We start from the raw sequence: 27578 nt of genomic DNA, 5'->3' as shown, positions 1-27578 counted from the left end.
AAAATTCAACCATCATTTTTTTAATATAAATAAGTAGAGAATTTATTGATTATTAAATAAAGCATTCGTAGGTTTTAAATTGCATGTAATCGATTTTAACATACAATTACAAAAAATCCAAAGTGGATTTATAATAAATTGCCATTTGGAAATGAGTTCGTTGGGTAATTTGCAACAACTTTTTCCTTAACAAAAATACGATTCGCGGCTTTATTCAAGAGTTATTAACAAAACAAAGTAACCAATCAAAGGCGAGCTCTACTAGCGCGAGGCGGCTGTGTTCCACTGATTGGCGCGACCGCTTCGCGACAGCTGATCTCGCCTCTCATTGGCCACTGTTTTTCCTTAATAACTCTTAAACAAAGCATCGTAGAAAATTTTTATAAATTAGAAAGTTGCTTGAAATGATCTCAGGAATCTTCCATTTCCAATTGCAAATGATTTTTAGAACTTCCTTTATATAACATAAAAATAGAAATGTTTGACGTTTCAAAAAATAGACCCAAACCTGCATCAACAATAAATAAATAAATTAATTAATTAATTAAGGCACGAAACACTCACGTTTACAAGGCCGATCAGGGAACATCCTAGCGAATCCAGGTCGACAGACGCACCTCATCTCGCCCTCGACTTCCGCGCAGATTTCCGACCTCGAGGCTCTGCACTCCGGCGTGCACTGATTAGTAACAGGTTCGAAAGACACCACAGGTGCTCCAAGAACACCGCCGGCCAAAACTCGGTGAATCTCGTTCCCGGTCGGATCTTGCTCGTCCCTCGAAATGTCGCCGTACTCAGCCTCGACCTACAAAAACAATATTAATTAAACATCTTGTTTCCAAAATTATTAACCCCTTGCACTATCATCCCTTTCACGCTGCATCGATCAGCCCTTATTTATCCTTAATATTTTTAATAAAAGGACCAATTTTATAATAATTAATAATATTTTTATTAATAATTATCTTTACGTACTTTCGTTTCTAAGCTTTGATAATAACAGAATTTATTGATATTAATTGATAGAAGAATTTATTTTTATTTCGACCGTAAAAAATTAATAATACTCATATTTAGTAGAAATTACGTGGAATCTTTAGCATGAATCAGACTCGTTATAATAGCGCAAGGGGTTGAAACTGTCATCGCAATTGAAAGACGTCTTACATTTACCTCTTCGGCTCCAGGCGCTGGAGGCTTCTGGTCGCTCATCACCACGAAGATGGAGTCGTTGTCCACCACGTTCTCGTAGGTCGACGGTATTCTGGTCACGATCGACTGCAGAATCGTCGACGTTATCGTGGATATCACGCTGGTAGGACGTACCAACGTCTCCGTCACTGTCTCGACTGTAGTTGACGTCAGTGTATGAGTGATGAGCAGAGTCCTGGTGGTCGGCGGAGATCCCAGGACCGAGGTCTCGATCCTTGTCACCGTCGACGTTTGGAACCTCGTCACCTGAGCGATCAAAAAACGTGGTAATTTGTGGGAAAAATTATTAAAATCGAATTAAATGCTGTGAGAGTGTTTCTGCTTGTATAATAAAATAAAAGAATATATATTTTATATATTTTAGCAAACTTTACTAAATATAAGATGACTAAAATATTTTTTTAAATTGAGGAAGGGTTGAAAGATTTAGGCTAGCTTTTTGACAATTTTTAAATAATTTTTAATTTTAATACTGTTAATTTCGTACTGTCAAAAACTATTTTAAATTATTATATTATATTTACACATATAAATAAAAAATATCGAATATTCTATATTCTTAATATTAACAATATCAAGTCAATATTAACACTTATTTCACCTCTACAATTAAATTACAGAATATTCAATATTTCCAACCCCTTATCACAACACAAATAAAGAAATCAATTGGAAAACACTCTAGAAAAAAATAAAAACCATCCAATAGTATCTAACAACATTAATTTCATTAACAAAGACTTGACATACCTCTTTCGGCTTCATCTGCACAGTGGTGGTGGCGTTAGCAGCTTTGCGCGTCGAGGTGCTCGCTACGTCCTTCGTCATCTTGATCACCGGCACGATCTTAACCTGATGTTTGTCCGGCAGCACGCTCGTTACCCTCGTTACCGAACTGTCAACCCTGGTCACCACGCTGGGCAATCCATCGACGGTCGTCTCGTTCCTTCGTTTGACTTCCGAAGTCGCTTGCGCGGTAGCCACCTTCGTGCTTTCATCCTTCTTCATCGTCGACCGATGATCGTCCTTCTTCTGACTAGCGGTGGTGGTGGTGGTAGTGGTGGTGGTGGTGGTCGCAGGAGTCAACGATTCGGTCGGCTCGACTCTGCTCGACGGCAAAACATTCTCGTGACTGGATTCCAAAAATACCGGGTGCTCGGGCCGCTTCACAGGATTCCGGGGCACCTCGAACGTGTACGACTTGGTCGGCTCGACGTCTCGGATGCTCGACGACGATCGGCTAGGTTGGATGTGGTCCACTTGCAACGGTCTCAGTTTCGTTGGGATCACCTGGCTCGTCGACGCCATCGGCGTTGGTTGTATAGATATTCTGGAAATTAATGAATTAACAAATTAAACGTGGATTCGACATTTTTTGAACGTAATATTCAATGAAGCGAGGGTTTTGACCTTATGTAAGGTCAAATTGACGTTTTCATAGAGCTACTCCTTTGTTACGGATTATTTTTATTTTTAATTTGTTAAATGATTAGTAGCAACTATTATATAGTTCTTGGATTTTATAGAAATTTCAATTTTGCATCAGATTAGCTTGTAAATCGCGTTAAAAATTAATTTTTTACTAAACAGTATTCGATTCAAATACAATTTTCGTTCAGATCGAATTTTAATAGCGTAATTATATAACTACAGTAAATTCTTCCTAAAATATTGTATACCTTTATTATTGTTTACACGATAAACATATTAATATTAAAGCCATAATAATGTCAGGAACATAAAATACATTTAGATATATCGTAATTTAATTCACGTATTTTTCTGATGGTCAAAATTAACGTAGAATGTATCCTTGCATTATTGGACAAACCTAATCTTGAAAAAGGACATCGTTTTACCTGGACACAGGCCTGGTGTCGAACGGCCGTACAGTGTAGATGCTAACGTGCTCCGTCATCCTGGTCTCGGCCGGCCTGAGAATCTCCGGAACGTCGACGACGACTGGTAGATCAACGGTGCCATGAATGATCGGTATTTTCGACTCGATGTCGTGGATGACTGGTATATGGGAGGTTGCGACCGCGGTAGCGATTTGTATCGAACCGGACACCGCGACCGCTGGCCTGACTGTTGCTATTTCGAGGGGTCTGGTGGTTTGTGTCGCTGGCGGGGGTGGTACCATGTCCTGGCGAGCAGAAACAAACATCGAATTAGTTGTCCATTAAACTCGACGAGGTAACAAATGAATTAGTCGGATTTATTAATATATCGGATATATTAATCAGATTTAATTTGATTAAATAATCTAAAGAGAAATAAAAAACGACTGATCCAAGAAAAATCGCTAATTATTAATCTCTCTCACCTGAGAAAGCAGCTCCACGATGAAAGGTCTAGCAACTGATGGTCTAGGGCTAGGTGGAACCATGCTGACGCTCGGCAGAGGAGCCACGGTGGCTTCCTTCAAGGGTATATACTTAGGCGGCGGCTTCAGACCGGAGTCATTAGCAGTTGCAAATGGGAATCGGTCTTCCATGGGGCCGCTGGTGGTCGTAATATCAACCGGAGGCGGCGAGAGTCCAACGACGTCATGGGACGGAATCGGCGGTGGCTTCAGACCCTCTTCTTCGTTTTGATTCGATTGGTTGGGCACCGGAGGCCTGAGAGGAGGCGGCATCATGTCCCTAGATGGCACGTTCACTGCTTCAATGCCCAGCACATCCCCAGGAGACGATTCACCTGGTCTGATCCTGGTATCATGCTTAATAGAATCTCCCTTATCAGCACCCTGCACCGCAAAGTTGGTCTGATAAGCAGTGTCAAGAGACTCGTCCTTTTTCTTCTCGTTCAGATTCGTCACCGTGATCAGCATGCTAGGGGGTCTTTCTGTTTGCGTCTTGCTGTCCACTTCCTGGCCTATAGCCTCGACAGGCAGCGAGAATTTAATGTTCGGCCTGGTGTCCGGCTTGGTGTTACCTGTCGTGATGGTTATTGGTCCTGGCACCTGGGGCCTAGGTTTAGTAATAATATGAGGATACTCCGGATGGATCCTCGTTCCAGGACTGTACTCCGGATGCGTCACCTTGGGACGAGCCTTCTCGAACGCCGGCTTCAATGTATCCAGATTAGCCTGGAAGTGTACATCAGGTCTCTGAGACACGCTGCTGTTCCTGATGCTAGTCCTAATCACGTCGCTCTTGTTCGAATGCGAGTCCTGTCCTACCGGCCTCGACTCCTCCAATCGCTGATCTTGCGGCTTCGCTGCACCCTGCCAATTCAGGTTCACGAAGCCGCCTAACTGCGACTGACTATTATTGCTTTTATCGTTGTCAGATAGACTGCTATTCGCCAGCGATTCCTTCGGCTTGGCTTCGACGTGCTGCTTCACCTGGTCAGGCTTCTTCTCCGGCGCATGGGTCGCGCTCTCTGGTCTAGGATACAGCACCGGCCTGGTCTCAACTTTATTTATAATAGGCGGTCTAGGGTACCTGCTGGGCTTCTCCACATCCGGTCCGAAATGAGGAATGATCGCCGGAGGTCTTAAGTCTATAGTATCGTCGCGATCACGAGGTCTAGACGTCGACGTCTCCAAATGTACGTTATCATTCGGTTTCCTGTTGCCATAGTAAGTCGTATGCACCCCTTGCACGATGTCATAATCGGGTCTAGGCTCCTTCCTCTTGTGACCAAACTGCGACGGATCTTCATGGCCATTGTACACGCCGAAAGGCTTGCCTTGTACAATCGCCATGTCGTTAGGTCTCGCGTTATAATAAGTCGGTCCGTAGGATATCACCTGGCCAGGAGCAGCCTCGATCTTATGACCAAACGGCACGCCAGCATTCAACCAAACGGGTTTCTCTTTCTGCTCTTGTGTTTGATCCAGTCCACCCAGAGGCTTGCCAATCACTATATTACCCGGCGCCCCGTTCTCGTGCAAGGTTAGGTTGCTGCTCGTTGCCTTGCCAGGCTCCTCGCCTTTCGGCTTCTCAGGCTCCTGGATCACCTTTATCTGATTGTGGTATTTCACGTACTCGGACGCCCCGATCTCAGAGTCCGCGGTCTTATCTGATTGAGCATCCTTCTGCCAGGACTCTAACGGCATCTCCGAGTTAGGGGAAGCGCTTTGATCGATGTTTGGAATGTTTAGGCTTGACTTTGGGTCGTCCGGTTTTGTCTTCGGGCTCGAAGGGTTGTGGTACTCTTTGGCTCCGGTCGGCAAGTGTTCCTCGACGTATTCTGGTTGAGGTTTCAGGGGGGTTGTGATTGGCCTTTTGTTCTCTTGGTAGAAATGGGGCGGTCTGTCTTGGAGGTCGATCTGTGGAAGCGATTGTTGGTTGTTGTTAAAATTGTTTTTTTTTTATTAACTTGTGATTAACGTGGATTTAGACTATTTAAGAAATTATATAATAATATTGAAGGTTATTAATTTAATATTAATACTACAGCGTTAATAATTATAAAATAATTAACCCTTTGCACTCGATGCCACGATAGATGTTACGAAGGGATGTTAATAATTTTCATTACTATTCAAAACCGTCAAAATACGACAACAAATTAACATTTACCTGAGGAGGTCTAAACGAAGGCTGCCTGTCAGTGACATCGTCCTGATCATCGCCCGGCCTTGCTGTCGATATCCTCGTGGATTCATGATGAATTTGAGGATTGATGATCGGTCGATGCGGTAGAACATACGTGCCCTGGTTCTGTATCTTCGGCGGTGGTCTCTGAGGTCCACTGAAAATAGGCTTCCTGATATTCGGCCTCTCCACGTAGATCGGCCTGTCCAGAGGCCTGTTCGTCGTCGACCATAACGGCGGACGCGGTCTCAGTCTATTGTTCAACACAATCCGCGTCGGCTTTTTGTCTTTCCAGTTCGAGTTCAACAGAATCTCGTTCCCCGAATCTGGCTTGGATAATAAAATATAGCGATGGGAATTGTCCGATGGTGTCGACACTTCTATTCTTCTAGGTGGGTTGCCAGGCTCGCCAGGTTTTTGGAAATTGGGGAACTGTCCTCGAGGTGGAACGTGAGTGTGACTCGGAGCGTACAGTCCTCCTCCTTGGGGACGGATGTTTATCGTTTCTGGTCGATGGTGCATCGAAAGTTCTGTGTGGTGGTGACTTTGTCCGTTTAGGGTATTCGAGGTGTTCGAGTGTCTGATCAAGCGCACGTCTGCTGGCAGTTTAGAGGGTCTTAGGACTGGGGTCTCTAATTTTTCTTGCGGCCTTTCGTAGTTGAAACGGTCTTGGGAGAGGGGAATGGTGGCTGGGCGATTAGGGGGACTTGGTTTTTCTTGGCCTCTGAAGTTGAAGGGTGGAGACGGTGGCACCATGTAGTCCGCGGGGTCTTTGCTGTTTGAGTATTGTTGCAGATCTTCTACCTGGATATAGAGATACTCGTTTGTGATATGGGATTATACGTGACATAACCTTGATATAGTAACCCCCAACTTTATACCTAAATACTCCTTAAATTTTTAAATGAAAATTCTCACCCTCTGCATCCCCATGAATCCCAAGCCAATGTCAGAGTCCGGATAAGGCGACGGATCGTCGAAGTACTGTCCACTTATATGGGGTTCGCTGGTGTCGCCGAATATAAGGGCTTGAGTACCACCCTGTGGGATCACGACATTGGCCACCTGACTCGGTTGAATATTAACCAACAACGGCTGGCCCGTGGATCTGTCGATCACGTGCGGCACTTGATGGACAATAGGCTCCGATATGGTTGGCTTAGTTTCCGAACTTTGGATGACGATAGGGGATCCTGGGATCAATGGGTCCTGCTGCGCCCATAAGGGTCGCTTCTGCTCTTCGGTTGACACCGTTGGCCATGGTTTTTCTAGCAACGGCTTCGCTGAGTCCATTTTCTGCGAAATTTCCATCAGATAAATTAATATTTTAATTCCAATAAATTAGCAACGATTTACATTTCAATATATATAATTTCATAGAATATTTAAACTTTATTTGATATTACTATGTATAAAACTTCAACTTTTTACTATATAATAATAATAAATTTTTTATCAAAAAATAAAAATGCTATGTCATAATATATCGATTGTTTTTATCCTCTTCTACTTTTCAATCCCTTTACTGATATTTTACTATTCTATTTGATAGATAAAAATTGAAAGATGCGAATAACATAAATGTTTATTAAATAACATTTCCAATTTTCGCATGAGATCTGCCACGATATAATAGGGTAAAGGGTTAATAAAACAAGCCCCCACCTGGTCAAATTGCGGATGAGGCAGCGGAAACTTGACGGGATCCTTGGCGCTCCAAGGCCTCCTCGATTTCTCGGGACTCCATTCCGGCTCCTTCAAATTCGAATTAGGATTGGCGTACTGTTCCACGTTCGGCCTGTCCGGCGGCTTCAACAAAGGATCATTCTCCAGGACGTCCTGCTTCGATCCCATTCTCTTCGGCGGCGACGACTGTACAGGATGCAGCTTCTGCGGCTGTTTCGGCATCAACACCGGCTTCGTTTCCACGGGTATCGTGACCGGGATCTTCAAATGCTCTTCGTAGACCTGGTGCGCCGGGTATATCTGTATCTGAGCTGCTTTGTGCGACTGAATCGTCTGCTGCGGCTGCGAGTCCTCGCGATCGTTCTCCAGAACCTCGAGCACCGGGTGCACCGGGATGTTAGGCACCGGTAACGGGGGTGGTTTCATGCCTATGTGCTCCTCGTCTTCTAAGAACGTTTGCGGTGGTCGCGGCGCCATTTTACCCGGCTTGCCGATGATCACGTCGCTGTTCGCGGTGATCACTTCACCTGGCGAAATCGGGATTCCGTCTGCCAGGCTGGACGCCACTTTGTGACGCGTTTCGGCTATGTAGTTGTGGTTCAGGTTGGCCAGGTGGGTACCTTCAAGAAGAATTGGGCATTTAATTTTCTGTCGATGTTCTTGAGATTTGTTATTATAGTAACAATGGCGACTCTAAAAGTGATCCTGTCATGTTTCAAAATAATTTTTATCAAATTTGCTTATTGCCAAAAATATCTTGAATTTCTAGTTAAAATGGCTCCGACTGCAAAGGGTTAATAACATAATTCAAATTCTAATAATAATTATTGTTACTGTAAATATATATTATGAATATATTATCGTTACTATAAATATATATTATAAATATATTATCGTTACTATAACCATATTAATAATTAAATATATTTTAAATAAAATTTTATTTCTTTACATATTCACTATAATATTCGAAATATTTCTCCCAACGCCATGAAACAATCATAATCTATTTCTCAACGAATAACATCGATTACAATTATCAAACTATCTCAAATTCTTTCGAAACTCACAAATGTACAATTTCTGTTTCGACGAATAATTTTTAACCTATATCTTGGCTGTTTACCTATATTTTGGCTTTCAGCAGTCTCGATGTCGCCGTCGGCGAACTCGGCGACCGGTATGTAAATCGGTGATCTCTGGGTGGTAACTTCCTGTGCCTCTGCTTGCGGCACCGTGTCGTTTCTACGAGTCATCGTGGATTTTCCTTGCAACAGACCGGCCATCGCCGTAATAACCGGACCCAACGCGTTGATCCCCAGTGACCCAAGACTCAGGAGATTGCTCACTTGGAGATCGCTCGTGTTCTGGTTGGCCGGCCTTTTATTCGGGCCGCTGTCACCGGAAGCTGACGTGGTCACGTTGTTCTCCTGTAATCAGTTTCCTTTATTTACAAATTGTGTTCCCCTGATATTAAATTTTATATGTTAATACTATATTAAAAAACTTAAATATCAGAATTATAAGAGCAGAATTATTAAAGATCTTTTAATAAGTATTTTCAATTTTATACTGCCAAACTTTTCCTTTTTTATTAACGCTTTGGTTACGTCAACGATAATTATGAATCTTAGCTTTATGCGACGGAAGGAGACAATTATAATACAATTGTAATTAAATAAAATAAATAAAAATAAAATGAGTGGAAATAAAATAAATAAAAAGCAAATAAGTGAAAATCAAATAAATAAATACCAAATAAATAAAAATCAAATAAACAAAAATCAAATGAATAAAAATAAAATTAAAATGAAATAAATAGAAATAAATAGCAATAAATAAAATTACCTGAGGGTTCTGTACGACGGGTTTCAGGTTCGACTCGCTGACAACGGGAGAGACCTCAGTAGCTACCAAACTCGCGGCAATGGTTTCGTCTTTCTGGCTATCAACGGTGGCGGTGGATTCTTGGAAGTTGGTGGTGGTGGGATCGATCTTATCCTCCTCGTCGAAGAAGATGATCGTCGATCCGGTTACCACGTTCTTCACTGGGTCAGAGTGATGCGCGGTTGTCAGCAAGGCGTTCATGTATCCTGCATCCAGTAAACTGGGCGCTATCGATTCCGTCACGACGTTCTCCACGATGTGAGATCGTGACGACACCGTTGTCGATGTTTCTCCATCTGCTCCGGCCTTTTCACACAGGAATTTAAATTTGAAATTATAATGCGCTGCGCGAGAAAAGTGTCTTCTTATCTTGTAGAAAGCGCGATATAAAGATTCATATTTATACAGTGACTTGTTTGCTTGTTAACACTGTTTTATTTATTTGATGAAATAAATAAAACAACTAAAGAAATATTTTAATATTTTCCTTTGGACTAAACAATGCTTTTTTAAAAATATTTACTGTATTATTAATATTTATTGATCTATATTTTATTTATGTTACTACTATATTTTTATTTTTATTCTTATTATATTTTTCTCTTCAAAACGTCATGTAATCCACTTCTCCATAGTAATAAACAAATTATGTCACTCTAGATAATAAATTAGCTTAATCACAGTCTCAGCTAAATTACAATTTATATATTTATTATTTATTTAATTTACTTTATTATTTATTTGACCTAGCAATGCTTAAATAAAACGAAAGAGGTTCTCTTTTGTTATAACAATTTCTTTCGGCATGTAACGTGTACAGGTAATCCATGCTAACGGTTTACCTGCAGCAATGTTGTAAAGTATGTAAAGGTCGTCAGATAGGTCTTTGTCGCGAAGATTTGAATGGGTTCAGGGGTCGGGTTCACCAATGCCGTCTTCGTGGTCTTCTTCACGGGAACTTTCTCCAGGACGACGTCCGTGGACGTCGCGACGTTCGTGCGAACCACCGTGCTACCTTTCTCCAGGAACGTATTGTAATACGTGTAGGTAATATAATAAGTCTTCATTACATCAGTCATGCTCTCCTCGGTGTGATCCAACGCCGTCAGAGTGGTGGTGACGCTGGTTGGACGCGGCGGCGGCGCGGATTCGGTTATTATAAGCTGTGGAAAATATAGCAATAATTAACTTCAACGTAAATTTAACAAATTTATAATTTTAACAATTAATTAAAAACAGTAATTTCGATGAATATTTGATTTAACGTTATTCGAATGATTCCATTTGATTTGAATACGAAATCGTTAATAAAAATTCGTTGCACAATAAATAATTACGACTCCTTTGAGATTTCCATTAAAGCACGATATATTTAAAAAATCATTAAAAATTCATTTCATTTTTAAATGTATAATATAAAAATTATTTTGGAACGTGCTGTAGCAATTTCAATGATACCCCATTATCGCTACTCGACTGCAAAGAGTTAACAATTTTCAACTGAACAATTATTGTATTACGAATGCAATTTCTCAAGAATAAAGAACGTACCTGTGTAACAGTGTCACTAGTGGTCTCGATCCTCGTCCGTCCGTCCTCCATGAACGTTTTCTCCAGCACCCTCGTGCTGAGATACGTGTTCGTTTCCGGTCTCGGTGCTTCCGATGGCTCCAATATCATGTCTAAATAATGCTGCGGAGCGGTCACCGTGTTCGCGATCACTTTCGAGCTGCTCTCCAAAGCATCGTTCACGTTCGGGTGATCGGTGTTCAGTGTTAGATACGTGTACGTTGTTTTAAAGATTTCCGTCCTCAACGTCGGCGATGCTTCCAACGTCACCGCTGCTGTTTCCGATCCGGGCTTTCTATGTCGTTCCTCCGTAGCCGTGTTCGCAACAACCTTTGTCGAATATAGGTTCGTTAACAATTGCACATAACTTTATTCGACTAAACGATGGTGGATTATATTTAATTCGTGTATTAAATTATTATATTATAATATATTAGGGGCAAAAGTGGGCGAAAGGTCATCCGATGATTAACGATTTTAATGAACGCGAAATCATGGGGGTGATTAATAATTAACTATCTCTAAGTGGTCTAGTAATTGTGATTAATGAATTGAAGTAATTAAGGCTGAGTCGATATCATTAATACTATTTATTCCAAAAACTATCCACCAATAAACGAATTTGAATTGTTGCTATTCTTTGCCTAGAAAATATTACACATACAATCTATAAATAATATATTAATTTCGCAAATATCTCTTTTATATAATTTCCAATTTTTAATTTCAGCCTGAGGTAGCTAGATAGTAGTATAAACTATACTTCGGCCTAAACTATACTTTGACCTAACTATATTTCGACCTAAACTGTACTTCGACCTAAACTATACTTCGACCTGAACTATACTTCGACCTAAACTATACTTCGACCTAAACTATACTTCGGCCTAAACTATACTTGAGCCAAAGCTATGCTTCAGCCTAAGTTTTAGATAACAAGGTCTTAGATAATAAGCTTTGGCTCGTCCTCGTTTATCGTCACCGGTGACAATGGCCCGCGCCGTCTCACCTGTTGTTCCGTCGAAACAGTAGTGGTCCCGTCCTTGGTGATCGTAGCGAGGTACGTGAACGTGGTGGTGCACGTCTTCGTGACAAATTCGTTCGGCTTATCTTGAGGAAGCATCATGACGACCGTGTCAGACAATGTCAGCGTGGGCTGCGGCATAGAATTCTCCCATCGCAGCGCCGGCGTTGGCCCGGCGACGATCACCTCGACGCCGTTCGACATTACACGAGTGGCCAGATTGAACCTTCGACCTTCCTCATCTTTCACTTCGTGCTCTCCTGTTCATTGCAATTCACGCTGTTACATCATGATTCCGGCTCTCACTTCGAATACCGTTCTAATTATAACTAAATCGTCCGCGCGATCCTGTGATATTATAAATAGACTAGTTATGAACCGCTATAGATATTTGTGTAACACTCTAATAAATCGCTATTGTTTTTTAAACGATTTGCGATACCTGCAACTGTTAACCCGTTCACTGTCGTATGCGTGACGCTATTCTTTTTATTTAAAGGGTGACTTTTGTCGAAGTTAAAATAAAATTGTCGAGATTGAAATAAAATTGTCGAGATTAAAATAAAACTATCGAGATTTAAATTAATTTAAAAATAATGGTGGGTTGCTTTGGTTTTGTGACTTAGAAATAATTATTGTAATAAATTATTCATCAAGCATTTTGAAATACTGTTCCAGGATTCGTAAATTACGAGAAAAATGAATTTGAAAAACTATAGTAAAATATAAAGCAACGAGCAATAAAATATAAAGCTTTGAGCAATTATTTGTGACATTTTTAATTATTATTGTAAAATATTTCTGGTCTATCTTGCACACTTACTGTACAAAGAATTTCTATTTAAAGACAGTGCAATATTCAAGAATTTAGTAATATCACAAAACAGCTATAATAAATTTACTAACCAAATATGTATGAAAAATCTATAAAATTATAAGTTAATTTAAGTCTATAAAATTTTGTTCAGATCCATTTGACAACGCCTGTTTTCACCGCAACTTGATACATCCGTGTACCAGTGTAGCCTATCCACAGGCGCCTGACGACGTTAACTATACTGTACATACTTCTTAATAACTCGCGTTGCTGCTGGATCATATAATTAACTAATATAGCAACGTCTTATCGACTTAGTTAATTACTCTGCAAACTATAACGTGATTTGACCTAACGTAATGCATAAACATATACATCGTATTTAAAAGGTATATCATCGTCCAATCTTATGCTGTATAATCCGTATAATACACTCATTGTTATTTTGTTATATTGTTACCTAATAAGAGGGTTGCAATAGAGAACATATAATACATAGACACAGTAAAACAGAGCCTGTTTGCCAATAGTGATCGAACACGTACGTTTTCATAGATAAATCGTAGCACCTACTCATACCAAAGTATAGTACAGTACGCGAAACGGAAATCGTGGACATCGATTTCGCTGAAAGAAGTCTGGAAAATCCTCGGTTAACCCTTTGCACTCGAGCGGCGGCTCCAAGCGACGCCATTAAAAATTGCTATTATATTTCTTAAAATAATTGTAATATTATCAAATTTATTTATATTTCAAGATTATTAAAACGACAAGCGTTGTATTTGCTAGTAAACCTAATTTTTCTATATAATACATTGCAATGAAAAATCGCAATAAATTATATAAAAATACCTGAAATACATAGAAATATGGAAAGTAAAAAAATATGTTTAAAGTATAATGGAAATAGATTCGAGTGCAAAGGGTTCAAGTTGAGAAGAGACAAATGTACACGCAACAATAACAGGCCGATCAAGTATGTACAAGATCTTTCATTTACAGTATATATGTACACGTATCGGATAGTTCTGTTTGCACAGGGAAGAATTTAGAATGCCAGAAGCCAATTGGAGCGAGACTTGGAATAGAATTTGTACAATCTCGAAGTCCGCTACCTCGAGAGGAAATGAATATTAGTCTAAAAAGATTATTTTGTACATCGATCCACGCGTGTACTGTAATCGTTCGCCGGTCGGTTCGTCGATTGAAAGATGGATCATTGTCAGGGGTTGCGTGAAACCATCGCATACCACAAAAAGAAAAAATCAACTTTCTCGCAAAAAGAAAAATCTACACGCACAGCCAGCCGAGCACCACAATGTACACAAAGTGTTTGAGAACAGAAAAGAAACAACTAAAAAGTCGAAAGAGACACACGCGAAAGTTCGACAAGCCTTGTACAAAAGTGAGCAGGTTTCATGCGACCCCCTCTGTCTCTGTTCGGGCGAACGATAAATCGACGACAACGTTCAGTTCACGCGAGGATCGTCTCGTAGAATAGGCTCGGTAAAAAGCCGGTATAGCTACTCACCAGCAGCAGGCACTGGACTATACACAGACGACACGGCGTTCGCTGACGACTGCACGGTCGGAGTGACAGTCACAGTGACGGGCACCGTCAACGTAAGGGTCGTCACTCTCGGTCTGACGGTCGTCGAGGACGTTACTTTAGTCTCCAGTCCGTTCTGTTGCGTCACCACGTACGTGTACGTTCTTAACCTTGTCGAGGTCACTACGGTCTCCGTATAGAAAACGGTCGTGCTCGGTTCGAGGTCGGGCGGGGGTAACGTTCGTTGTTCGTCGACGACGGTCGGTTTCGAGGGTAAGATCTGGGGGAAGTCCGGTCTCGACAGGGACAGGTACAGGTCGTCGGCCAAGCCCGCCTCGATGTCCTCCGGTGTCGGTGACGTGATGGTGGTCGTCACCTCGGTTACATCGAGGCTCGGGGTGGCGGCGTCGAAGATCTCCGAGGTCGTCCCCGGGTCCGGCGACGCGGTGTAATCGTCACCCAGTGGGATCACGCTCGGTATTTCGGAATCGTCTAGGTATCTGGGGGTCGGGGTGTTGGAAGACGGCGACTGGTACGTCTCGAGGGGCAACACGCTGGCGAAACTCGGAGCGATATCGATCGGAGACGATGACGCGTCCGACGAAGCAACCGGTGGCGACGACGGCGACGACGGCGACGGCGACGGGGCAACCGGTGGCGTTGGTTCGGTGACCGGAATCGGTTGCACCGTCGGCGCCTCTTCTGTCCTCGGAGACTTCGTTGTCTCTGTGGTCGTCGGTTTGTCAACATCTTCCTCTGATGCAGGTTTCTTTGGCTCTTGAACTGTTGATTCTGTAGAAACGTCGTGGGATTCCTCCTTCGGAGGGCTTTCGGTGGATTGCGGAGCAGCTACATCGGAGTCCTCTTTCGAAGAATAATCTTCTTGCGACTCGGTTTGCGATTCAATTTGTAATTCGGTTTGGGATTCAGTGTGCGCTTCGATGTGCGATTCAGTGTGCGCTTCAATGTGCGATTCAGTTTGTGATTCAGTCTGCGATTCAGCTTCAGTAGACGACACAACCTGCTCCGTACTCTGAGGTACATCCGTCGCTGTTTCGACGTCCTTTTCAGCCTGCGTGCTCTCTTCAGGCTCTTCGGGAACGCTTATAACAGTAGTCTCGTGCACGAACTCTGTAGTTTCCACCGCCTTCTCGGTTGCTTCTTCTCTATCTCCTTCCTCCTCTGTAACATCAGGACGATCAATGGTGGAATCGTCTTCCTCCAATGTCTGTTCAGTATCATCCTGCGGTGTGGTCGCGGTTTCTTCTTCCGGCGACGTGGTCGGCTCGTCGATCGGTTTTGCGGTCGTAGAGACTTCTTTGGGTGTCTCGTCTTCTTTAGGTGTCTCGTCTTCTTTAGGTGTCTCGTCTTTTTCAAATGTCCCGCCTTCTTTGGATGTCTCATCCTCTTTGGATGTCTTGCCTTCTTCGGACGTCTCATCCTCTTTGGATGTCCCAACTTCTTCAGACGTTTCATCCTCTTTGGATGTCCCGCCTTCTTCGAACGTCTCATCCTCTTTGGAGACCATCTCAGTCACCGTCTCCTCCGAGTCCTCTTTGGGTTCAGCAGTCGCGACCATCTCCTTCGCAGGTGTAGCATCGTCTTTACTAGACACAATATTTTCGTCGCTGATCGGCGACTCGACCGTCGTCGGAACGTCTTCGTTCGACGACTCGTCCCCGCTCTCGGTTGTCGCGATCGTCTGGTACTCGTCTTCGTACGTGTACTCGTCGTCGCTCGGAGGGAAGAAGAAATTGTCGGTGATGATAATGGGGTCGTTCACGCTGGACTCTTCCAGCACCTTGGACACGGTTTCGTCGACGACAGGCGACGTCTCTGCGTCGGGCTTGTTATCGATGACGTTAGGAGGTTCTGGCAGTTCCGGCGTGAAAGTGGTGCTGACTTCGAGCTTGGGCTCTTCTGTCTCGTCTTCGGACTCTTCGGAGTATTCCTCGTACTCGGGAGTCGGCGCGGTGAAGAAGCCGGTGGTGATGATGGCGAAGCTCGGCGTCGGCTGCACCGGCCTGACACCGATCAGTCTCTTCTTGGTGATCCTGGGTCTCTTTTCGGCGGCGGTGGTCGGCGAAATGGACGTTGGTTGGGCGGAGGACGGTAAAGTCGACGAAGGCGAAATTGACGTCGGCTCGATCTTGCGTCGCCTGGTGATGGTCACCTTGTGCCGTCCGGGCACTTCTGGCCTGAAGCTCTCCGGCTCGTCCGTGTGTATCGTGTTGGCCAGACCGAGCGTCCTCACCCTCGTGACCACGATCCTCCTGGGCGTGTGACTCGCGGTAGCCAACGGAGGATCCTGGGTCCTCGGGGCCAACGGTCTACGCCTGACGACGGTCAGCGTGTGCTGTCTGCCGTGCTTCCGGACGACCGGCACGCGTATTCTGACCCGCTTCCTCGGCGCCTCCTCGACGTAGTCGTCGTTATCCTCGGCCGGCGCGGCTCTCGGAGCGGCCTCGTCGGGCCACCGAACGCGTTTACTATCGAAGTCACCGGGACGGTGGTTGTCGGGGTAATCATCTGAAAAGTCGATGACTCTCGGTGCCGTGGCAATCCTTCTCGTCGTTTCCACCGAGGGGGAGGTGGGTTACATCTAACACGAGCCGTGAAAGGATTTCGGGGTTTCTCGTTCTGGGATTAAGCGACCCAGCGGGTTAAACGACCATCCAATGGGACTCGGATCATTCGCCGAGATTTCGTGCACTTAGTAGCGTTTTACCAGGGTTTGTTTGGCCGACATACAGGGGAGTACCATGCTTGCGTTTCGGTGGAGGGTATATATTGGTCGTGTGGTCGCGCGTGCGGCGGCGGATTCGAGAGGCTTGTGTTAGTGGGTACGGGACGACGCTCTAGGGGGTGTTTGTGGTGGTAGTTTTTCAGTGGGAGACAGAATAGAAGACACAGGGTGAGCGAGCAGGACGTAAGAATGGGGACCGAGGTAACCTCGGTCAACCGAAGCTGCGAGCTTCCCACGGTTCTTTCCCGACCGTGCTTGCGTTGGAAAAACAAAAATATATAGACAATGAAATAGAGAGAGATAGAGAGAGGGGGAAACGAGGTGCAACCCAGGGATACACCGTATCGCACCACGATTCGATTATCGTCGTCGTTGAGTGCTTCTCGCGGCGAGCGAGATCGGACTCGTCGAAGAACCGTCCGTGTGACTAACGATTACGAGAAGTGTCGTCAGCTTCGGTCTAGGTAGGTGTCAGTGAGTTGTGATGGACTTAATTAAGAATGACGATAGTTAGGGTACGGGGGTGGGAATGGGGGGACTGGAGGAGAATGATTAGATACGATTGGATAGAGAGGATCGGCCGTTGGTTAAGGGCGTGTAGACGTGGAAATGTGCCGTCCGACGTCACCCACTACACTCTCGAGACTCTGTGTCGGCGCGTGAGCGTCCAGCGAATCCTCGCTACCCGCCAGGGTGGTGATCTCCTCCGGTCCGGCGTGCAGGGACGCCGGTACGGAAGGTCGGACCTCGACCGTGTGATCGGCGTCCCTTCGCCGCCTGGACGAGCTAGCCATCTCGCCGACCTTCACGGTGCTGAGAACAGTGCTGAACTCCCCGGGCCTCCGACCGGACACGTACAGCGTGACCACGCTGGACTCCTCTTTCTTCGCCTGGCTGGAATGATGGTCCTCCTTCTTGTCGTTCGACTTGCCCCGGCCGTTCCGCGGCTTCGACGACTTGTGGTACTCCGGCGCCTCGTCCTCCTCCTCGGAGTACTCGTAGCTGTCCTGCTTGTAGTCGGAGTCGGCCGGCTGGTGTCGCCTCTCGACCTCGCCGGGCAGGGTGTTGCTCTGGGTGAACGGGGGCGCGGCGAACACCGGGTCCAGCAATGGGTTCGAGTTCTTGACCGGTTGCTGGGGCTGCTGCAGCAACAGCAGCAGAGAGTTCAGGTTGGCAGCGGGCAGAGCGGCGGTCGGCGTCACGACCACCGTGTCCGTGATGAACTCGGTCGCGGTGACGACGTTGGTCGACGTGTCCACCAATGTCGTCAGGATCTCCTTGCCGCGGAAGGTGAGCGGGATCACGGTGCTCTGCTGTTTCGTGATCGTCGTGACGTAGGAGGTGGTGCGCGTGTTGTACTGCGTCGACGGCGTGCCCTGGGGCTGCAGCAGAGGGTTAGCCTGACCTAACTGACCGAGAAGCAGCTGCGATAGCAGGATGTTAGCGAGTGGCGCGTTCCCTTGCAGCGACGGCTGCACGGTGGACACTACGTTCTCTACGGAATACACGGTCGTGGGCACGATTACCGACTGCGAGGCTCGGCGGCCGCCTAGCGTGGTCAGCGTGTGGGATACCCGGGTGGTGGACGTCTCGTGGAGAAGAAATCGGGTGACCTCGGTCTGCCCTTGAACGTTAGTACCGGTGACCTCGCTAACGATTACTACCAGCGGCCTGCCGTCCCCACCTGTCACGGTGCTATACTGCGAGGGGCCGAGCACCTCGGTGCTGGGCTGAGCGGTAACGATGCTACGCTGCTCCGTGACCCCGTTATTTACCACGGGGATCGTCACCTCGGTCGGTACGTAATGGGTCACCGTAATCGTGCCGTCATAGTCGGGATAAATGGTGGGCGACTCCCTAATGTCCTCGAGGGATCCACGGCGCGACGATGACCTCCTACTACCGTTCCTACCCGACGACCTCGTCGATGCGCGGGACGGCGGGACACGCCTCGAACCGGACGACTCCGAGGACTTGTTCGATCCGCTTCTCAGCCTCGGCGGTCTCACTCTGTCCGACGTGCTCGACGTCCTGGCGACGTTGCTTCGGGACCCTGAGGAGTTAGGTCTTTTATAGTTCGATCGGCTCGCGCTGGTCCCGTCTTTCTCTCGCAGAGTGAATTGCCTACCGTTACTGGACGTCGGGGATGGTTTTATTCGCGACGTAGCGGCGCTCCTCTCGCCGGTCGTCTTCGCGCGCGGCCGCACCTTGCTCTGCGCCAGCTCCGTCGACTCGGCCGACGTTTTCTCCGGATTGTTCGCCGTCTTCGGCGGCGGCCGCGACGTCGTCAACGACCGGCCGCGATTGTTGTAACGCGCTATCGGCTTCGCCGCCGACTTCGCGGCCTCGTCCTTGCCGGCGACCGTCTCGCCCGCGTCCGTCTTCTCCTCGGCTTTCGCGCCGGGTCGCCGGAAGCGACTCGAATACGTTCTCAGCTGACTAGCCTGGCGACGCGTTCGCCTGCCACGGGCGAACGGTCTGATCTGCACGCCGGTGCGGATCGATTTCCCGGAACGACGATTCGTGGTCCTGTCCTCGTGCTCCGATCCCTCGTAGTCGTTGTCGGTGATCTCTTCCACCGGCTCGTCCTCGAAGTTCTCCTCACCCTCGGCGTCCAGCTCCTCGGTCGGCTCCACTTGCTCGTCGGTGGGCAGCTCCTGCTTCTTGCCGAACAATCCTCTGGGCGGGAATATGCCGGTGCTGCCCTGCCGCGGCTTCGTCGAGATCGGCACGGTTCTGCCGCTGGACCTGCTGTTCGTCACCTTGGGGATCGACGGTGGGGTGGGTCTGCTCAGATTCCCGTTCCTCCGAGGCGTCGTCGACGGCCTGGCGGTAGTGCCAGTTCTCCCGGAGTTGGTCAAATTGATCGGCCTGCGGAATCTCAGCAGAGGATTCGTGGACCTCCTCGAGGACTCCGTGGTCGTCTGCAGTGGCACCGTCACGGTCTCGCCACCGTCAAAGTCCTCCGTATATGGAGTCTCCTCGGTCACCAAAGTAGTAGTGGTGAACTCGTTGGCGTCGTTCTCCTGGTCCTCGTGTCTGACGGTCGCCTGGCCTCTGGACAACGTGGAGGACGGTCTGATGGGTGATCTGAACCTGGTGGAGGCTCCAGGATAAGCGGAGCTCGACCCGCGCGTCGCGGCTCTGGCCGAGGATCCTCTGATCGACGTCGGCCCTCGCCTGTTCCCTTGGAACACCGACGACGGCGATATCCTGCTCTGCTGCCTGCCTCTGGTGCTTCCGGCCACGGCCGAAGTGTACGCGCTGGCTGTGCTAGGAGATCCCCTTCTGCCATTGAACCTCCTCGACCCGGACGGAGACAACGTCGAAGAGTACGGACCAATCGGAGAACTCACCCGTCCTCTAGACGAAGCGAACCTGTTGCCCTTGCCAGCCAAAGTGGCAGTCACGGTCGGCGTTATGTCCGTCCTAGTGATCGTGGTAGCGCCTTGCGCTCCCTTCCGCTTCGGATTAAACGTCGGCCTATTCCTCGACGAGAATGGCCTGATCGCCGGCGTGAACGACCTCTTCCTGGTCGAGAAAGTCAACCGAGACTTCTTCTTCGAGCTCTGCCCATCCTTGCCGTCTTCCTCGTCCTCTTCGTTCTCCTCGTTCTGCTCAGAGTCCTCGTCCTGATCCGGGGACTCTGTCGTAGGATCCTCCGACAAGGAAGACTGAATCACGGCCGGCGACGGAGCTATCTCCGGGATCTCCGTCGGCTTCGTCGGCGGCTGCGTCGACGTTGGAGCGATGTTCAGCGTCGGCGTCGCCGAGGTGAAGCTCGAAGTGCTTTCGATGATCTGCGCGTACCTGCCCTCGATGCTGGTGCCAATCACCTTCGATTGGTAGAACGTGGTGGTTCCATTGTTCTCGATCTGGCCGTGTATCAGCCTCACCAATCCAGTCCTGTGGCCTTGCGTAGGCGGAATGGTCGCTTTCCTTTCTTCGTTGATCTTCGTGCTGGAAGTGCTCTCGATCACCTTGGCGTACAAGCCGTCGAACAGGGTTCCGATCTGCTTGGTGGTGAAGTAGATGGTGGTCACTTCGTCGGCGTCCACCACGCTGCCTTTGTTCATCGAGAGAACGCCGGTCGGGAGGACGGGGGTGGCGATGGACGACGACGGCAGCGGCGGCGTCTCCACCGATGTCGAGCTCTGGACCACTTGAGCATAGAGACCATCAATATACGTGCCGTGTACATCGGTCATATAATGAGTCGTGGTGCCGTCGTTCACTTGACTGGACCTGACGGTCGAGATCAGACCTATTTTAGGCGGCTCGACGGTCTTCGACGGCGTCACAGGCTTGTCGACGGTAGGAATGCTTTGCTGATACACCGGACCGTCGATCGCCCTGCCGGTGGCCGCTGGCTGCGTAGCAACAACGTCGGGCGTCGAAACACTGGTGACAGTCTCCAATCTGCTGTTCAGTATAGTCTCGTTCCCGATGTACGAGGTCGTGAAGTAGGTGTAAGTGGTATAATACGTCGTAGGCTCCGGCGAAATGGTAGACGACTCCGGAACGACCACCACCGGCGAATCCGTGACGTCTTTGACGTTGGTCTTCTCAACCTGCTCCGACTTGGTGTTCTCTAATGGAACGACGTCCGACGGCGTGACTTCATTGTCTGCTGTTATCTTGGCTTCCCCTTCAATGGTGGGACTCTCTTCGGTGGGCTCGGCAGCCGGTCTGTACGTCATGATGACGCCCAGCTCCACCGTCGGCGTTGGCGTAACCCCCGGTGTCACAACGTTGCTGACGGTCTCCTCGCGACTCGTCGTCACGGTGTCGCCGCCTTTGTAGAACGTGGTCCAATAAGTGAACGTCGTGAAATATGTAACCGGCACGGTGCTGGTCTCCATGGGCGCCACGGCGGTGGGTCTGATGGTCTCCGTGACGACGTTCGTGACAGTCTCTAGACGACTGACCACGTTCGACTCTTCACCTTTGTACATGGTCGTGAAGTACGTGAAGGTGGTGTAACTGGTCTGCAGAAGCAGAGTCGGCGCAGGCTCCACGTCGTGATGATTGGACTCGGATAACTCCTGATCTTCCGGCACCGCGTTTCGCTTGTCCATCAAATCTAGAACCGTGCCGCCGCCGGAGCTGGAAGAGGACACCACGTCGGTGATCATGGACCCCAGGACTTCGCCGTCGACTGGCGGGTTCGGCGTCACCTGGGCGTTCACCTCGAAGCCACGGAAACGATTGTCGACCACCTGATCCTCCATAGTGGTCGCAAACTCGGTGGTCTCCGTGTTAGCTTCGTTCGTGACTGGACCCTCGTCCTGAGTCGCCGTTTGCTCTTTCACCTTCTTCGCCAGCTGCAGCGCTTCCTCTTGCGACTTCTGTCGCTGAAGAGCTTCCAGATAAGCCAAGATCTCCGGCGGAACTGCCGGCTTCGCTGGCTCCTCTTTCGGCGTGGTGGGAGCCTGAGTCTCCTGGGTGGTTGGTAAAACAGCAGTCGGTTGAATCGTCTCGGTGACAACGTTGGTAAACACCTCAGTCCTCGTCTCTATCTCCGTCTCATCATCAACGAAGATGGTCGTGAAATACGTGTACGTTGTATAGTAAGTCTTGGTCTGCTCTCTGACAGCCTCCGTTGACAAAGCAGGTGTCGGACTCGGTTCGATATTCGGCACCGTTTCCGAGGTCTCCTCGTATTCCTCAGTCGTCGTCCCGGGTTCGGTAGGTATGTTCTGATCGGTAGTAGTATCTTGATCCTGGAGAGTAGTCAGAGTGTCCTCCGTCGTCTGCTCCAAAGTGGTCGGATACTTCTCGGTTCCCTTCTCGTTGAACTGGGGGAACACGGACGGCTCCACGACGTCCACCACCTTGGTAGGCGCTATATAAATGGACTGATCCTTTTCAAACAAGTCCGCGACCACAGCCGAGACTCCTTTAGGTCCAACGGTCTGAGTGACGACGTTCGTCTCCACGACCTCTCTACTCGACACACTCGAAGTGTTCTCTTGGAAGTAAGTCGTGAGATAGGTGTAGGTTGTATACAGCGTCTTAAATATCAGCTCAATTTCCTCGTCCTGCTTGGTGGTCTGCTCCTCCTCCATGATCAGACTGGTAGTCGTCTGACTCGACGTCGGCTGAGTCAGGACCGCTGTCGGTAGAATCGGTGTAGCAGTCGCGTTAGCTGCGACGAGCTCCGTCAGATAGGTGACCTCCGAGGAGGTCACTTCCCTGGAGCGGACCGAGGTGGTGGTCTGCACGCCGTCGGGAATGAAGAAGGTCGTGAAGTAGGTGAACGTCTTGTACACAGTAGACGGCAGTAACCTGGTAGCCAGAATCGCCTTGTCCTCCTGGTCCTCGAATTTATTCCTCAGCCTAGGTCCGACGTCGTTCTTGGACGTGCCGCCTTTGATGCTCCTCCCTTGAGGATCGCCTGGCACGATGTCGTTCGGAATGTCGTCCTCTAACGATGGTCTGGCCGACTCGGTGGTCTCGAGGACCCTCCTAGCGCTCTCCAAGATGTCTTTCAACGTGGTCAGCGCGTTGTCCGTGGTGTCTTTAAGCGGAGTGGTCAGCTCGTTCATCTCCTGCGGGGTCTCCTCGCCGGTGGCGATCGCTCTGGGCGTTGTTCCGATCGGCGCGTCGAAGGTGGTCTCCTGTTCGGCTTCGGTGCCATCTACGACGGTCGTTCCATAGTCGACAGTGGTATCGTCGGCTTCGTACGTAGCGGAGGCCTCGTCAGGGAAGAAGTAAACGTTGGACGAAGTGTGGATGATCTGCGCGTAGTTGGTGCCGATGTACGTGCCGTAGATCATGCTCTTGTAATGCGTGGTGGTGCCGTCCATGGACGTGGTTGAGTCCACGACTTTGAGGAGTCCGGTAGCTTTAAGGGACCTCGTGTCTACATCGGGGACTAGAAGAAGAGGTTCCGTGGACGAGGTGGAGGACTCCATTTCGAAGTCCTCGGTCATGCTGGGCTGTATATTGGCGCCGTTGATGACGTCCAAGAGAGGATCGCCGGAGCCTGCTCTCAAATTCGGCTGCTCGAGATCAGGGTGCTGAGCGGTGTTCTTCTGAGCCGGGACGACGCTCGTGGGCCTGACTTTGAGCACAGCGACGCCATCGTCGGGCCTCAAGGTAGCGTCTCCTTTGATAGTAGTGGCAGGACGACCGGCAGGAGCCGGAGACGTGCTCGGGGAGAAGACGATGACGGTTTCGCCCACGATGGTAGTAAAATCCGCAAAACCGTGGTAGGTCACAGTAGCCAAAGGCTTCGCGTCGGCCTTCTTCTGCATCGAAACTTTCGGCTGGGGCTTAAAGATCTTCGGCAAACGTGGCCTGAATGTCTTCGGCTGATCGTCTTCCGGATTGTCGAAGCTGCTGCTCACGTACTCGTGCTTCACCGTGAACGTCGGCAGATTGTCCGCGGTCCTGACCTTCGCCGGCTTGAATCTCTGCGGCTCGGGACTCAGTTCCCGCCTGCTGAAGATGTCGTTCTCTCTAGACATCTCGTCCAGCTTCGTCGCGGCTTTCTCGTTGTCCTCTTGATGCTCGGATCTCGGTTCGGTGTCCGCCGCGTTCGACGTATCTATCTCCTTCAGCGCCTTCATCGGCGCGTTGTCGAGAGCCACTCTGAACTGCCAGTCGTCGTCCGGCGCTCTCGACGGATAGACCACGTACGGTCGCGGCGTGTCCGGCGTCGGTTCTTTGTCGTAGAACACCCTGCTCGACGTGGACAAGATTCTAGCGTAGAGCCGACCATTGTCGAGGGTGGTGCCGAGCACCTGGGTGGCGAACTCCGTGCTGGCGCCGTCCTGCACGAACGTGCGCGCGGTTTTCGTTAGCAGGCCGACCGGCGGGACCGACTTGCCGGGCCTGGCCGTGACTAGGAGGACCGTGGTCACACCTGCGGGGGGGAGAACGGTGTCGCCGTTGCGCGCGGTGGAATGCGTGGTCGGGGAGGAGTTCAGGATCGTTCAGAAGCATCGAGAGCCCGGAGATCGTCGCCGCAGGGGAACGCGTCGACGGGGACGCGCGTCGTCCGTCGGGGTCGGTGTTGCGTCGTATTATATCAGTGGACGATGTGTCGGAAACCGGTGTCAGTGGGTCGTCGCATGGTCGTCGGATGTCACACAGGGTCGTCGACGTCACAGTGCATTCGTCAAGTATCGTTCCCGTGTTGCCAATTGCGTCAGGACCAATCGTCGTCATTTTTTTTGTATTGTTGTTGGTTTTTTTTTTTGGTTTGGTTCGAGTGTGGTATTTTTTTTTAGAAGTTTGTTTTGTTTGTAGTTTATTTTTTTTTTTTTTAAGATAATGTAGGTCGTCGGAGAGACGGAGTGGCGGACGTTGGAGGCAGACGGCATCCAGTTGTTGAGAAGAGTTGAAGGCGAGGAGCAGGCGGGAGCAGTAACAGAAACAGAAAAAAAGAGACAGACGATCTTAGTAGACGAGTCATCGTTGTTCGTAGCCTAGAGCACCTGCCTCGGTCCGGCTTTATCGTCCCCGTTTATATCGTCGATCGAACGCGCCGTTGTTACCCCGTTTTCGGTGGTCCGCGCGAAAGAACAACGAGCGCGAGAATATCGTTATGCGAGAATGTAGGCGTAAGATACCAGGCGGTTAGGCGACACGTGTGTGTGTGTGTCTGTGTGTGTGCGTAGATATTTACAGCTCCGGGGAACCTGAGAATTTCTCTTGCTAGGTACTATTTACAATCAACCATGCCGCAGTAATTCGCATAATTATTCAGAGAAGTATTAAGAATATTAAGAGAATTATTAAGAGAATTATTGAAAGAATTGTTAAGAGAATTTTTATGAGTATTATTAAGAGAATTATTCAGAGAATTGTTATGAGAATTATGAAAAGAATTATTAAGGAACGTACTGAGATTATTATTAAGAAACTAATTAAGAATATTATTAAAAAAAAACTTTATAAGAAAATTATTAAGAAATTTAAAAAATTATCAAAAAATCATTAGAAGAATTACTAAGAAAATGATTAAGAAACTCGATCAGAAAATTATCAAGAAATCATTAAAAGAATTACTAATAAAATAGCAGGAACAATTGCATCGATTCCAACTGAAAAGTTCTCGTGCCATTAATTTCTGAAAGCACGAAGCGGAAACAAATGTCTCTACGTGCCACACGCGGTCCAGTTCGACGCGAAAGCATCGCGACGAAGCCTTTATCGCGACGATAATTTCGCTCATTAATTCGAGACACGCTCGCGCGAACGTCGAATTCGTTTCCCGTCCCAGTGAAAGTCTTCTCTCGCGCGTGCACCGTCTCAAATCCCGACGCGGTTTTTCATGAATTCTCAAGCTCCCCCCGAGGCCACGTTTCAACGGTAAGTCATTTGTCAAGATCCAAGACCCACGGTAACCCACGTACACGTAACAGAAGTTGTACGAGAAAAAAAGGAAAACAAGTTAAAAAAAAACAAAACAAAACAAAGAGACAGACACACATAGAAGAAACAGAGCGCGCGTACACGTGACACAACGTTGACTGCGTCTTCTCCTTGTTCTTCTTTCTTATCCTCACCCTTTCGTTCTTTTTTCTTTTTCTTTTTTTTTTTTACATAATACGAGATGATTATTTATCTCGAAACTATCATTATTTTTACATTAAACTATACGTTATGTACACGGCCGCACCTCGCGTCGACACGCTCGAACGAAGGCTTGTTTTTTGCAGGTAGAACGATCGAGATTTCATTTTTTTTTTTAGAGAGAGAGAAGAGATAGGTGAAGACAGCGGAGACGAGAGAAGAAAGCGAGAGAGAGAGAGAGAAACGGTTTTTACGCCGGTAGAGTTGCACTCGGGCCACTTTTCATCCAGCGGCTTGTCGAATGGTGATCGTACAGAGTAAGAAAGATTGTCAACTCCAGTGGGGGGAAAAGGGTTTGTTAGATGGAATTAGAAACGATTGTCCGTAAAGTGCAACTCTATTGTGAGAACACAAGACTGATGCAAGGCAAGCACACTGACACGACTATATCTGATCACTCACCTTGCAGGTCCCTCTCCAACCTTGGCACCCCGATTTCCGCCAGCGAATCCGCATCTGCGAGCAAAAAGAGCATTTGTTATTTTCGTTGATTTATTTCATAATTATTTTTAGTTTTTTGTGGATTGGATGGGAAAATATTTGTGGATTATATTTGGAGATATTTGAAGGTATTTATAGGTTATATTTGAAGATATGTATAGGTTATATTTGGAGATATTTATAGATTATATTTATTTATATTTGTGAATTGTAGTTATTTAAATTTATAGATTATATGATGTCTAACAAAATCACATGCTCTTTTATTTCTAATCTACAAATAATATACAAGTGTAAATTAAATTAAATACACAGTATGAAATAAATATATAAATTTAAATTACAAATAAAAATTAAATTAAATACACACTATGAAATAAATATATAAATATAAATACCAGCCCTTATTTGTCAGCAAACCTTGCAATAATTCTATTCCCAAATATTCATACTAATGCATGTATTTTCGCATCTATTTATTCGACCATAGTTTCCCCGAATTAATTAAACACAGA

At 47.5% G+C, this 27578-nt stretch overlaps 2 protein-coding genes across 2 annotated transcripts in view; both read right to left on the bottom strand.

The window, feature by feature from the left end:
• LOC144468501 (uncharacterized) overlaps positions 1 to 27578 on the bottom strand; it is a 108258-nt gene that overhangs the window by 3844 nt on the left and 76836 nt on the right. Inside the window, exons 2-18 of the mRNA XM_078178041.1 lie at positions 27025 to 27078; positions 15786 to 16820; positions 15296 to 15605; positions 14274 to 15202; positions 11911 to 12185; positions 10884 to 11231; positions 10175 to 10495; positions 9294 to 9638; positions 8572 to 8875; positions 7425 to 8065; positions 6678 to 7055; positions 5745 to 6563; positions 3539 to 5491; positions 3072 to 3358; positions 1963 to 2542; positions 1168 to 1458; positions 565 to 805 (exon numbers count right to left, since the gene is read on the bottom strand). Of these exons, the coding sequence (XP_078034167.1) occupies positions 565 to 805; positions 1168 to 1458; positions 1963 to 2542; positions 3072 to 3358; positions 3539 to 5491; positions 5745 to 6563; positions 6678 to 7055; positions 7425 to 8065; positions 8572 to 8875; positions 9294 to 9638; positions 10175 to 10495; positions 10884 to 11231; positions 11911 to 12185; positions 14274 to 15202; positions 15296 to 15605; positions 15786 to 16820; positions 27025 to 27078 (9111 nt within the window). The remainder of the gene's footprint in view (positions 1 to 564; positions 806 to 1167; positions 1459 to 1962; positions 2543 to 3071; positions 3359 to 3538; positions 5492 to 5744; positions 6564 to 6677; positions 7056 to 7424; positions 8066 to 8571; positions 8876 to 9293; positions 9639 to 10174; positions 10496 to 10883; positions 11232 to 11910; positions 12186 to 14273; positions 15203 to 15295; positions 15606 to 15785; positions 16821 to 27024; positions 27079 to 27578) is intronic.
• Positions 17625 to 25212, bottom strand: LOC144470291 (uncharacterized). Its single transcript, XM_078181261.1, has 2 exons — positions 25134 to 25212; positions 17625 to 24907 (listed from the first exon to the last, which is right to left on the bottom strand). The coding sequence occupies exons 1-2, from the start codon at positions 25210 to 25212 to the stop codon at positions 17625 to 17627; spliced, it is 7362 nt and encodes a 2453-aa protein (XP_078037387.1).

This window comes from Augochlora pura, chromosome 1 (genome assembly GCF_028453695.1).
Source record: "Augochlora pura isolate Apur16 chromosome 1, APUR_v2.2.1, whole genome shotgun sequence".
In the NCBI taxonomy this organism is placed as follows: Eukaryota; Metazoa; Arthropoda; class Insecta; order Hymenoptera; family Halictidae; genus Augochlora; species Augochlora pura.
Note: the sequence above shows the minus strand (reverse complement) of the source record. Positions and strands in the feature narration are given on the sequence as shown.